General features: G+C 52.8%; 4 protein-coding genes across 4 annotated transcripts; 2 read left to right on the forward strand and 2 right to left on the reverse strand.

Moving 5' to 3' along the window:
- Positions 1-1,054: 1,054 nt before the first annotated feature.
- Positions 1,055-3,787, reverse strand: LTS14_009446 (uncharacterized protein; the record flags this gene model as incomplete). Its single annotated transcript, XM_064842128.1, has 1 exon — positions 1,055-3,787. One exon carries the CDS (start codon positions 3,785-3,787, stop codon positions 1,055-1,057), a length of 2,733 nt encoding a protein of 910 aa, XP_064690336.1.
- Positions 3,788-4,744: 957 nt separating this feature from the next.
- LTS14_009447 (uncharacterized protein) lies at positions 4,745-8,524 on the forward strand (the record flags this gene model as incomplete). Its single annotated transcript, XM_064842129.1, has 3 exons — positions 4,745-5,144; positions 5,195-8,217; positions 8,282-8,524. 3 exons carry the CDS (start codon positions 4,745-4,747, stop codon positions 8,522-8,524), a joined length of 3,666 nt encoding a protein of 1,221 aa, XP_064690337.1.
- Positions 8,525-9,167: 643 nt separating this feature from the next.
- On the reverse strand, positions 9,168-9,874 carry AIM24 (Altered inheritance of mitochondria protein 24, mitochondrial; the record flags this gene model as incomplete). Its single annotated transcript, XM_064842130.1, has 3 exons — positions 9,168-9,434; positions 9,490-9,819; positions 9,872-9,874. The coding sequence occupies 3 exons, from the start codon at positions 9,872-9,874 to the stop codon at positions 9,168-9,170; spliced, it is 600 nt and encodes a 199-aa protein (XP_064690338.1).
- Positions 9,875-10,754: 880 nt separating this feature from the next.
- Positions 10,755-12,958, forward strand: ATM1 (Iron-sulfur clusters transporter atm1, mitochondrial; the record flags this gene model as incomplete). The annotated part of the gene is made up of 2 exons (XM_064842131.1): positions 10,755-11,174; positions 11,234-12,958. The coding sequence occupies 2 exons, from the start codon at positions 10,755-10,757 to the stop codon at positions 12,956-12,958; spliced, it is 2,145 nt and encodes a 714-aa protein (XP_064690339.1).
- Between the last annotated feature and the right edge of the window lie 743 nt (positions 12,959-13,701).

Genomic DNA, 13,701 nt, shown 5'->3' on the forward strand with positions numbered 1-13,701 from the left:
GAAGGCTTCGTCCGTCCCAGCGGAGTGGATGATCCTCATGTAGCTCTAAGCTGGGCGACATAGCCTGATCCCGCCGTGAGCCGGTCTAGTGTTTTCCTGATACGCGGAAGTACTGCTCGTCCAAACCAAGCAACAGAGGAGACCTCAATCCCTAGCGAACTATGCCGTAGCAAGGATCAACATGACCGCAGCAATGCTAAGCCTAGGATTTTCTGCTTCAAGTTGGCCGAGCATAGAGCTTGGCTCACTCGTGACCTTGTAGCATATCAAGCAGCGGCACAGCAGCAAAGCTCAGAAGATCTCACTCTGCTATGCCATCGAGGCCGCGCTTCTTCATGAACTCCAAGGTGGACGAGACGTCGTTACAAAGAAGCGGGCAAGGCAGCAATAGCTCCACGGCTCGGCGCCATAACCTAGAAGACCGTTCGGGGAGTACTCATCAGCTGTTATAGCCTAGGTCTTCCGAAGAGCGGCAGCACACGTACCTGTCACAACTTCCCCACACTGATGCAGCCAAGCTGTAACCCTCGCAGACCTGCATATGCACTCGGTGCGGAGAACCATGCTCGTTGGGGTACTTGCCGTGTGCCGAAGAGCTCTGTGTTTGCGCAACTTCATGTAGATGGTAGAATCCAGGCCGCATACGCGTTCAGCCAGGATCCTGAAGCGGGAATTGCGCGACTGCCGAGTCACGACTCTATCGCGTGTTGTCGGTAAAAGACCGATGGAGGAAGTAGCGTCTTGGAGAGGTTGAAAGAGGCCTGACCTGATGTTTCTCGTTATGTTTGATTGGAGTATAGATTAACTAAGCCCTATCTGGTCAGCAATATAGCTACAATGATCAGAGATGTCCTGTTCTTTCTACACGGCCGGCGGGCAACAATACGGCCTCGCCAGCCTGAATGAGCAGCGCTGAAAATGCTTCAGACCATTTTCCATGGTCCACATGTATCCTGCTCACCAACGCCTTGCTTATATATGTTCGAATCCCAGTTCCTCCGTTCCAGCTCGCCCGGCTCGAGCTCGTAAGTCGGGTGATAATAGGACGAGCGGTCTATGGACGCTGTTCGTCCAGCTCATCTTCTTCATCGGCATCGCTTGGGTCGTGGTCGTCAAAATTCGCATCTGCATCAGTGTTCAGTGTCAGCTCCCCGGCTTCGCCGACACCCTGCCACTCGTCTCCGTCGTCAATGCCATCACTCATCGGCACAGTCTGCATATCCGTATCTGCCTCGGTATCTCCGCACGATAATGTTTGGAAGGGAAACTGCTCGGCACGCCCACTGACATAATTGCTGTTGCTATGCGGCGTGGCGTAAGCGAAAGGTGTAGCTCCACGCTGATGGCGAAGGGATGAGGACGTCCCTCCATGGCTGTACAAATCACCAGCGTGCTCGAGCTCGGATATGAAGGGTGATGGTGGTTCTCGTGAGGGTCGTGGGGTGAGGCCTACGCCCTTGCGTTCGGCTTCAGGCGAGATGGAGATGCGGCGCCTCTTGATGGCCATCGTATCAAGAAGTTGTGTCTCCCGTAGGGCTGTGGAGCTCGTCGTCTCGAAAGAAGCTACTCGTCGCTTGGGCATTGGAATTCTAATGTCTTCTGTGATAGAGCAAGAAGCAGGCAGTGATACTGTTCGTTGTCGCCTCGTAGGGCTGGCGTTCTGCTCGTCGCGTGCCGTGTCGACCTCGTTCTGCTCAGAGACTAATTGAGGCACTGTGGTCGTAATCACTGTCATGCCCTCAGGCAGTCGCTCGGAGCTCTGTGACGCCGCAAAGGACGCAGCGGCACTAATACGCTGGTCTAGACGATCATTATACGTCCAACACGCTTCGATGGCGGCACTCGTAGCTTGCGCGATATGCTCATCTGCCACAGCGTCGTACATGGGAAGTTGTCGTAGCTGAGGCCATGCCCAGCCTTCCTCTTGTTTCTGCAGGTACGCTTCGGGTGTGGTGAGATATAGTCGTCGTTGACCGTCGGTCACTTTCATGCAAACACTATCATCCAAGAAGCCGGCCGTCCAGGTAGCAGAAGTAACCATTTCCGCGGGAGATAGGAAGCGAAGACGAGTAGACTTTCTGATCTTGCGCAGAGGTATAAAGCGCTCGTTCAGCGCATGAGTGTCTGCATCAGTGCATTCGTTCTCTTTGTCGTTCAGTAGTACTGTATCAAATGCTGCTTTAATGGCGCTCAAGATGTGGCCGGAGTCAGATGCTGTGATTGTGATGTCCTGCACGAATCCCCGGCTCTCCAGGCGTTGGAACACAGTGCCACTGGGCCCGCACGCTTTTGGGCTTAGCCAACTCTGCGCCTCTTTTGCCCAGGCTTGAATTGACTCGGTAGTCCATGCGCCGCTCGTCGCCGAAGTGAAAGATAGCTTCGCGTTAGTCTGCGGCATAGTCCACTCCTCAGACATTTGCGTCGACGCTTTCACCGATTGTTGCGTGGCATCAATGGCGGAGAACCAAATGCCGCTCAATGCACGACCCCATGGTAGAAGCACAACTTGCACATGCCAAGGTCTGGTGAACGAGGGCAACGAAGCGGATTCGAGGTCGATGACTCGTCTCTCGAGCGCATCGATACGTGGCACAGTCTCAGCATTCGCAGCTATTGTGGCGAGTACAGCAGCCTCTGTATGTGCGGCTGCAGCACTATCAAAGGCAGAACCTTCTGAGCTGAAAGAGCTGTCTTCGCTTGGCAGGAGTCGTCTCCGCTTAGGTTGACTGGCTTCAGCCGATTGCTGTTCTGCTTGAATCGACTCGGCATAGTTGCGCCACACCTCAAGATCAAGGACTCTTGTATCCATGTTCTCGAAGCGTTCATGGACTTCTTCAACCGGTACTTGTGAAAAGGACATGCCTTCGAGGACTTCAACACGACGGCTAAGTGTTCGAAGCACGTTTTCCATGTCGACCACTGACGGCTGTACGGTCTGAATGTAGCTAAGTGGAGAGAAAGGCGTCGTGTGCGAAGGTCCTGGCACCGGGTGTCGCTGGCTTGATGACGGCTCTTCGGCAGCCTTGTTCGTGCCCATAAGCTGGGAAGGTACTGTCGGAAAGCGAAACGGCGAGATCCGTGCCTGTGAGCCAATGGCAACCGGACCATGAATATCTGGCGTACCTCGAATACTAGGGGTGGCAACCTCCGTAGCGCTATACTCGTCGGCACTTCCGGCTTGCGCTTCTCCAGGTGGGATGAGCACAGGCGGGGCCATAGGACGCAGATACTGGCTCCTTTCGAACATCACACGACTCGGACTTGGTCGACGTTCGCTTGCTATGCTTGGACACGCCGTACTGGGCAGCTTCGATGAGCCATCAGATGGCGGACCATCGTCTTGATTACGTGCAAAAGCATTCAGTGCGTTGAAAAGTCTTGTATCGATCGACTGAGGTGCTTGGATGCCTAGACCAGCCGGTTGTCGCTGCGGTGTAGACTGGTGCGCAGCTTGCTCGACTTCTCGCCCGTGAGACGCAGGAGCGTCTACGACCTTAGGTGGCGAGTTGAATATGCTGCCTAGAGAAGCACGACCGATCCCTTGAGCTTGACCTGATGCGTCATGAAAGCACGCGTGATGCCCACAGAAGCACCATACTCTTTCGCGTTGACTCACATGCCCGCCGTAGTGATCGTTATTCAGCCAGAATCTCTTGCAGCCGCACACTGGAGCCTGCACACCAATGGCAAGGTCCCGATAGTTGCAACTCCCCGAGGGCAGCGCGTCCCCACTGCCATTGCCGGTTTGTGATATCCTCCCAAGACGTTGGTCGCTATATGCCGCCATAGGCGGCTACGAGGCCAGCCAGCAGTGAGTCCGGTATTGCAGCATGATACTACAGCACTTGTCGTTTCGTCCGAAAGGACTCGTCGCGGGATGTGCTACGCAAATTTCTGGTAGATATAGATAAATTTAAGATGCTTGTGTTCGTGTATAGTGTGGTAGTGGTCGATCTGTACGATCGTAACGCTCTGCTTGCAGTGTCGTCAAGCAGGATTGACTATCTTCCCATGCGTCAATGGTGTACGTATGCTAAGCTAGTAGCCTATTTGCGGGTTATGTAGAGGAGAAGTGGAAGAGGGCAACGAGTCATTAAGAATCGCCTGGACAATAGGCGCTTATGCACGAGGTGCATTATCTAGTTCTGCGGGCCGACCTCCGCGCCGATATCAAAGATCTGGAGCCGCGTGTGTGACCAGCAACCATATCAAGGCAGCACGAGGGCGACCTTGGAAAAAGATGAATGCATCAGGGCGCACGAGGAACATGTGTACCAGGCGATTAGAATCTCTACCGGGTAGTCTGATAAGCTGGGCAGATTACCACAACTCTGCCTGCCTTGCCTCGCGGCATATCACAGGCGCAGACGCGTTTCTTCGCCTTTCAGATCGGTCATATCAGCTCCACAGTGCTCCGCGACACGACACAGCTCGTATCCTGATTGGAGATGGTTTAATGTGTAAAAAATGAGTGAAGTGTTCTTGCACGTGTCAATAGCGGGACGGTGGCGGCCGATCCCGTTAGAAATGCTTGGCTCTGACGAGCCAGGGAAATATGGGGAGAGGGACAGCTTGCGAATGAACAGAAACATTATTGTAATTGTAAACACTGGCGTCAAGATAGCAACCAAGACACATAAACTCCAAGCCCTTCCTGGTCAAAGTGCTCCCTTCCCATCCGACGAGACCGACTTGGCAGAGCCAATGCATTGGAGCTGAGGCTCCCATCGACCAGCCCCTCAACATGGCTTCCACACAACCAATGCTCACCAAGTTCGAGTCGAAATCTTCCCGCGCAAAAGGCATTGCCTTCCATCCTAAACGGCCATGGATCCTTGTCTCCTTGCACTCTTCGACTATCCAATTATGGGACTACCGCATGGGCACGCTTATAGACCGCTTCGAGGAGCATGATGGACCAGTCCGGGGCGTTGACTTCCACAAGACGCAGCCGCTGTTTGTGTCCGGAGGTGATGACTACAAGATCAAGGTCTGGTCATATCAGACGAGGAGGTGTTTGTTCACACTCAATGGCCATTTGGACTATGTACGGACAGTGTTCTTCCATCACGAGCTGCCATGGATTCTGTCAGCTTCAGATGATCAGACTATACGGATATGGAACTGGCAGAACAGGTCACTGAGTAAGTGGAAAGCTAACTTCGGATAGTATTGGAATGCTGACAGAATGCAGTCTGCACGATGACGGGTCACAACCACTACGCTATGTGCGCACAGTTCCACCCAAAGGAGGACCTCATCGTATCCGCATCTCTCGATCAGTCTGTAAGGGTGTGGGACATTTCAGGGTTGCGAAAGAAGCACTCAGCACCTACTTCAGTTTCTTTCGAGGATCAAATGGCAAGAGCAAACCAGAATCAGGCAGATATGTTTGGTAACACGGATGCAGTTGTCAAGTTCGTACTGGAAGGTCACGATCGTGGCGTCAACTGGGTGGCATTTCATCCGACTCTGCCACTCATCGTTTCAGCTGGCGACGATAGATTGGTGAAGCTTTGGAGGATGAGTGAGACGAAAGCGTGGGAGGTGGATACCTGCCGTGGCCACTTTCAAAACGCTTCGGCTTGTTTATTCCACCCACACCAGGACCTCATACTTTCTGTTGGCGAGGACAAGACGATTCGTGTTTGGGACTTGAACAAGCGAACCTCTGTGCAGTCATTCAAGCGCGAGAACGACCGTTTCTGGGTGATTGCAGCACATCCTGAGATCAACCTGTTCGCTGCTGGCCACGACAATGGTGTGATGGTCTTCAAGCTTGAGCGCGAGCGACCTGCTAGTGCAGTTCATCAGAATCAGCTATTCTTCATCACGAAGGACAAGCACGTGCGATCATACGACTTCCAGAAGAATGTTGAGAGTCCATCTATGCTGTCTCTGAAGAAGCTTGGCAGTGCATGGACGCCTCCTCGCACACTCTCATACAACCCTGCTGAGCGATCTGTGCTGGTCACCACACCTGCAGACAGCGGCTCGTACGAGCTTGTCAATCTGCCGAAAGATGCTTCTGGTGCTGTGGAGCCGACAAATGTACTGCGCGGCAACGGCAACGCAGCGGTCTTCGTCGCACGAAATCGCTTCGCAGTATTCAACCAGACGAACCAGCAAATCGACATCAAGGATCTTACCAACTCCACAACCAAGACGATCAAGCCTCCGCATGGCACCACAGACATGGTCTATGGCGGACCTGGCTGCCTGCTTTTGGTGACTGCGACTCATGTCTACCAGTACGATATTCAACAGAAGAAGCAGCTGGCAGAGCTGGCGGTAGCAGGTGTGAAGTATGTGGTCTGGTCCGGAGATGGTCTACACGCCGCATTGCTCAGTAAGCACAACGTAACAATCGTCAACAAGGCTCTTGAGCAGGTCAGCACCCTACACGAGACGATTCGAATCAAATCTGCAACCTGGGACGATGCTGGAGTACTGCTTTACTCGACCCTCAACCACATCAAGTATACTCTAATGAACGGGGACAACGGTATCGTACGGACGCTCGAGCACACCTTCTACCTAGTCCGAGTAAAGGGACGAAGTGTCTACTGCCTGGACCGCGCCGCCAAGCCGAAAGTGCTCACCATTGATCCCACTGAATACCGCTTCAAGCTCGCGCTTGTCAAACGCCATTACGACGAGATGCTCAACATCATCAAGACATCCAGCTTGGTTGGTCAGAGTATCATCTCGTATTTGCAAAAGAAGGGCTATCCGGAGATTGCTCTTCAGTTCGTGCAAGACCCGCAGACCCGGTTCGAGCTTGCCGTCGAATGTGGCAACCTTGATGTAGCTGTTGAGATGGCGAAACAACTCGACCGACCGAAGCTTTGGCAACGTTTGTCCACAGAAGCTCTTGCGCATGGTAATCACCAGATCGTGGAGATGACGTACCAAAAGCTCCGGAACTTCGACAAGCTTTCATTCCTCTACCTCACTACTGGCGACCAGGAGAAGTTACAACGTATGGCCAAAATCGCTGAGCATCGTGGCGACATGACAAGTCGGTTTCAGAACGCGCTGTACCTGAGTGACGTGCAGAACCGGATAGATATGTTCAAAGAGGTCGACCAGTACCCTCTCGCCTACCTCACAGCTAAAGCTCACGGACTCGACGACCAATGTCAGGAGATCTTGGAAGCGAGTGGTATGACAGAAGACCAAGTGAATCTGCCGAAGCTCGGCAAGCCTGTACAGCCACCACAAACTATCGTTCCTACACACAATGCAAACTGGCCTACAAAATCAGCAGGCGCTAGTTCATTCGAAAAGGCGCTCATGGCCGATGGTGATGAGACAATCGCGCCAGAAGCGAACGGATACGGTGAAGAGGACTTGCTTGCGGATGAAGAGGCGCCTCAGAACGGCTTCGCAGCCGAAGATGGCGAAGACGACGATGCGGCAGCAGGTTGGGATATGGGTGACGATGCTATACCGGATGCTGAAGCAGAAGACTTCGTTGATGTCGGTGCTGAGACGTCAGGAGGAGCAGGTAGCAGCGAAGCCGATCTCTGGACGCGTAACAGCCCACTTGCAGCCGACCATGCCGCAGCAGGCAGTTTCGACAGCGCTATGAATCTTCTCAATCGCCAAATTGGCGCTGTCAACTTCGCGCCTCTTGAAGAGCGTTTCCTGGAGATCTACGCTGCGAGCAGGACGTTCTTGCCTGCTAATCCTGGCATGCCACCTCTTATCAACTTCATACGCCGGACAGTAGATGAGACAGATTCGAGGAAAATCCTGCCCTTGATCCCGCGAGACCTCGAGAGTATTCAGGCTATCGAGTTGACGACCGGCAAGAACGCCATGAAAGCCAACAAACTCGACGAAGGCCTTCCTCACTTCCGCCGCGCACTCCACTACCTCATGGTCAATGCCGTCTCCTCGCCATCTCAAGTCAGCGAAGCGCAAGCCGCAATCCACACAGCGGCGCAATACATCATCGCCATGAGTGTGGAGCTTGAGCGTCGGAAGATCGTGGGTGGGAGCGCGGACATTAGTGGTTTGGATGAGGCGAAGAGGAAGCGGGCTTTGGCGTTGAGCGCCTACTTCACTGTGCCGGAGATGGAGGCACAGCATCAAACTCTGGCTTTGTTCAGTGCGATGAACTTTGCTAGCAGGAACAAGCAGTTGGGTACTGCGCTGGGTTTCGCTAATGCGTTGATTGAGAAGGGGACTAATGTCAAGTTTAAGGAGACGGTAAGTCTAAGCATTGTCCTGCCCCAGCATTGAAGGAACTTATTACTGATATCTTGCTATCTAGGCCCGCAAAACCAAAGCTACAGCCGAGCGCTCACCCACGGATGCTCTGGATATCGAATTCGACTCCTTCAACCAGTTTGACTTGTGTGCGGCTTCCTTTACACCGATCTATGCTGGAGACGCTAGTGTGGCATGTCCGTTCGATGGAAGCAAGTTCTTGCCCGAGTGGAAGGGTAAAGTGTGTAAAGTCTGCGGGGTGTGCGAGGTTGGGAAGGTGGGCAGTGGCTTGAGGTTGAGGGTCTGAGAATCAAGTGCTTGCTGACGCAGCGTGTACGTGCGAATGAATGGCGGAAAGCTAGGGGCGTACTGGCGTGGGAAGGGCGTAGTATACTATGCTAGTGGCCGTAGCAGGATTAGACGCATAAGGTAGTGCTGGCAAGAATTGTTGTGATCAGTCTCACCTACTGCCATCGACATGATATGTGAGTCTCTTGCACCTTCCAATCACTGATACCAGCGTGAAGTATAGGCGACCCTGTTACACTGGATTACATTTGATGCTTCACGACTCGTCCGAATGAAGTACACGCTAGCGGTCGTATCCTTCTTACTGTACTCGCTGTTGGTGCCGGCACCTTCATGTCGATTCTTACTGCTCTTCTTACTGTGCTCGATGGAGATAGACCATTGTGATCCGTCGTATAATAGCCAAGCTAGCGGCTCTTACCGTCGGATTGTGCTCAAAAGGCCTCCAGCACTGTCAGAATGACTTCGCGGCTTGGGGATATGGTTGAGATACCGAAAACAGCAGTTTCGGCACATATCTTGTCCTTGCAATCCCGGTGTTACGAGGATTTGTTTGGGATACTCTATTACTACATAGGCATTGAGGAGAATCCACTCATTCCCTACTGTCTCATCTCGTATCAGAGTGAAGCTCTCTGTGCTCAAGCTTTCTGCTCATCGAACTTGACAGTGCCACTCTGATGTACCGTGGCATAACTCATACTTGTCGCCGACTTCGGCTTTGTCATTCCAGTGGTAGACACATCACCAGCCTTCAGCCCCGACTCGATCATAGCCACACTTCTCGCAGCCGATCCAGCAGGAGAATCCGCTATCTCGTTCACGTCGCCATCGGTAAGTACATCCCTGAGTCCAGAACCGCGAGATTGGATGTGAATGGTTGCCGGACCCTTAAATTCCAGGAAAAGCTGTAGAACAAAGTCAGCCGCTGCACGTTCCATTAATACAACTCAGAACACTTACCCGATCACCCCATATCGTCCGTCTTGCCCACGTCCTGATCGTGAACGCCATACTACTCGCCCACCTCCACGCTGTCGCCTCTCGCATCGTGCGCCAGAACTTGGTATCCGGGATCCATCTCGACAGAGCCGGAATTTGGAAGCGAAGACTCGTGGACTTGAATCTGTATGGTCCGGGCGCGTGTTGTGTCAAGTTGTAGGCTAGAACATGGCTTGGATGAACAACGTATTTCTCGTTGGTCTTGAGGGTGATCTGATGACTTTGGCCGCGACCGGAGAGAGCGACAAGGCCTCGGCCGGTGACTGTTGTGTTACCCCAGTGGGCGAAGGACTGTGGGCGTTGGGTTAGTTGGGCGCGAGGAGATCAGTAGAAGATACTTTACCATATTGCTGTTTAGCTTTGGCGTTAGGCTGAGTGTGTGGCCTGTCCATGCTACCAAAGCATTTCGCTGCGCAATCATCCAGTCTTCTCTCCCATCTAAATTCAAGATAGTGAGAGAGGTATTTGTGTTTTTCGGAGCTATGAGTGCTTCGTAGGGTGTTGTGGATGTGATTCGTTGGTATATGAATGGTATGCCAGTGAGCGCTCTTTGCACAGGCCCTAGGAGATGGAGTGTGGATACGGCATTCTCAGGTTTGCCTCGCAGGGCTACGAGGGTACCCTTTCGTGTGTAGAGGTTTGCTGAGGCGGAGAGGCGGGCGGACAAGAGAGAGGAGGTCGGGGAGAGGATGGAGAAGCCGTCGTCTACTTACCTGTTACTACTGTATATACTGGAGGGCGCTCCAATGGACCTACCTGTTCTCACGACCGACAAGACATTGCCATTCTCCAAGTCGGTTGAACCAGAAGTCGCGCTGATCTGTACATATCGTTTTGCAGCCCTGGGGAGAAGTGCTTGGGAGCGTGATTGAAAGCAACAGGTCGCGCAGACATGTTGGAGCGTCTGCCGGCGCATTGTGAAGCGATCTAGAGCGACAATGGCTGGTGCATTGGGTGGTGTTTGGAGAGGGTTTCAACCTTGAGCTCAAGCACTCCCGAATCTCTCCGCAGACTCGTAGGGCTGAAGACAGCGATGTCATCCCAGCACGCGATCAGTCGTGATCCTCCACATTGGATCTTCATGTTCCATGATCTTGTGTACATCGTACAGGACGCCTATACACTTAAAAACTCGAGAACAATGATAAGTCTTCGCACAGGCTAAGTGAGCCAGACTTAACAGCATCAAACGACATCACCTGAGGCAAAGACGGCATCAAACGACCATGTTCGCAAGCCGGCTCTGTCTACGGGCAGCGGCTAGGTCGCATGCAATCCCTACTCCTTTGACGTTTACGATTGGATTGCGACATCCCAATCAGCTGCAATGGACGAATAGGCGCATCTTTGCGTCGACACCTAGGCACAGGAAGGATGACGAGAGAATACAAACGATTCAGGCTGAGCGACAAGCAAAGCAACCTCGTCCAGAGTCACTCAAGCCAGAGTCAGTGGAAAAGGACAAGCCTGCAGAGCCAACCCCTGCTGTAGACCCTTTGCTCGCCGAAGCGACCAAGTCCAAGAAGGAGCAGCGGAACGCAGATTGGCGTATCATAAAGGATATGTCACAGTATCTCTGGCCTAAAGATGACTTGGGTGTGAGACTTAGAGTGGGCCTAAGTGTAGTCCTGCTGATTGGGGCAAAGGTCAGCACATACATTCCATTATATAACCAAATCAATACCATTCTCATATTCCTGGCCAGGTCCTCAACGTCCAAATCCCGTTCTACTTCAAGACCATAGTAGATAACATGAACATCGACTTCGCCACCATGGGTGGTACCGCGGCCGCGATAGCAGGCGCTTCCATCTTCGCCTACGGCGCTACCCGAATTGGCGCAACACTGGCGCAAGAACTGCGCAATGCTATTTTTGCTTCTGTAGCCCAGAAAGCCATCCGACGAGTCGCCAGCAACATTTTCACGCATCTGTTGAACCTTGACCTCAGCTTTCATCTCTCGAGACAAACTGGCGGACTATCTCGAGCCATCGATCGAGGTACGAAAGGTATCAGCTTCCTACTGACGAGCATGGTCTTCCACATTCTACCCACCGCACTGGAGATAGGCCTAGTATGCGGCATCCTGACCTGGCAGTTTGGATGGAAGTTCGCAGTCATCACTGCCAGTACCATGGCGGCTTACACATGGTTCACCATCGCCACCACGGCCTGGCGAACCAAATTCCGAAAGGAAGCCAATGCTGCTGACAACAAAGGTGCCACTGTCGAACTGGACTCGCTGATCAACTACGAAGCGGTGAAGTACTTCAACAACGAGAAGTATGAAGTCAAGCGCTACGATACAGCACTGAAACAATACGAGGACGCGAGCATCAATGTTGCTACAAGTCTAGCGTATCTCAACAGTGGCCAGAACTTGATCTTCTCTGCCGCGTTGACAGGCATGATGTACATGGCCGCGCAAGGCGTAGCGGAAGGCGCACTAACAGTGGGAGACATGGTCCTTGTGAATCAACTGGTCTTCCAGCTCAGCGTGCCTCTCAACTTCCTGGGGAGCGTGTATAGAGAGCTGAGGCAGAGTCTGTTGGACATGGAGACCCTCTTTAACCTCCAACGTGTCAACGTTAAGGTCGTGGAGAAGAAAGATGCACCCCCTCTCCTCCTGAACGAAGGAGGTGAGATCAAATTCGAGAACGTATCCTTCGGCTACTCAGACCAACGACCTATCCTCAAACACCTCAACCTCACCATTCCAGCTGGCCAGAAAATCGCCATTGTCGGCCCCTCAGGCTGCGGCAAGAGCACGATCCTGCGCCTCCTCTTCCGCTTTTACGACGTTCAAGAAGGAAGAATCACCATCGATGGCCAAGATATCCGCGATGTTTCGCTTGAATCACTGCGGAAGAGTATAGGAGTCGTACCACAAGATACACCACTCTTCAATGATACTATCGGGCATAATATGCGTTACGGACGGATCACGGCTTCGGAAGATGAAGTCGTCGCTGCAGCAAAGAAGGCGAGGGTCCATGAGATTGTCGAGAAGTTGCCACAGGGCTATGAAACCCAGGTTGGTGAACGCGGGATGATGATCTCGGGAGGCGAGAAACAACGACTCGCTATCTCCCGTCTCTTGCTCAAGGACCCTCCTTTGCTTTTTTTCGATGAGGCGACGAGCGCTTTGGATACGCACACGGAGCAGGCTCTACTAGCGAATATCAATGAGATCCTGAAGGAGAAGAAGAGGACGAGTGTTTTCGTTGCGCATAGGTTGAGGACGATCTACGATAGTGATATTATCATTGTGTTGAAAGATGGAGGCGTGGTGGAGCAGGGGAGGCATGAGGAGTTGATTGAGAGGGAAGGTGGGGTGTATGCGGATTTGTGGAGTGCGCAGGAGATGTTGTTCGGGGAGGAAGATGGTGCAATTAGTGAGGGGAAGGAGGAGGATGCGAGGGGACGGTGACAGTGAGAAGGCTTACTCTACCCGCTTTGTGTGAAAGATCCCCAGTATTGCGGTTCCTACCATCCCCACTCATGCTGTTATCTGATTCTTCAGTCCCGCGTTCACATTTTGAGGACGTTACCTACTGTGGGACGACGATGTTCGAACGCGATGGCAAGATGCGATTCGGGAACACCCGATTTTCGGTGCTTGAGGCGCTCGAGCTTGTCATGGCCGTGAGCAAGATGCTAGTGCCTCTTATCATGGCGGCGACGAGGAAGCTTCCAGAGAGCTGATCATCCTTCTTCATCTGCTCGTGAAGCCGTCTGGCCGCAGCACCACAAGACAAGTGCCTTCATCACACCATACTCGACATGATCGAGAGCCTACCAGCCCATTCCGCCACCTCTTGCCCAGGAGCAGTGGCCAGGATGAGGTCAATGTGGGCCAGTCTCTCAGGCTATACAAGAACCCGTGTCCAGAATGCGCGACTCCAGCTTGCGAAGGAAAACCTGACCTCTAGGACGAGGACAACCTATACTACAGAGTAGATCATGTCGACTTCTGTCAAGACACCATCACGGAAGTGGACTCCAGTTCCATGATGAAGTACATCTACGTGACCAAACCATTCCATCGTCACGTGACGTCACGTGATCATTGCATATCTAGGACACGCCGACTATAATCTGTCAAATCCGTCCATTCATCGCAACCTCTGCACGATGCATTCATTGTGGCAAAGGTATGCTCGTGGATGTCGT

The sequence above is a fragment of the Recurvomyces mirabilis genome, assembly GCF_035927965.1.
Source record: "Recurvomyces mirabilis strain CCFEE 5264 chromosome Unknown scaffold_31, whole genome shotgun sequence".
In the NCBI taxonomy this organism is placed as follows: Eukaryota; Fungi; Ascomycota; class Dothideomycetes; order Mycosphaerellales; family Teratosphaeriaceae; genus Recurvomyces; species Recurvomyces mirabilis.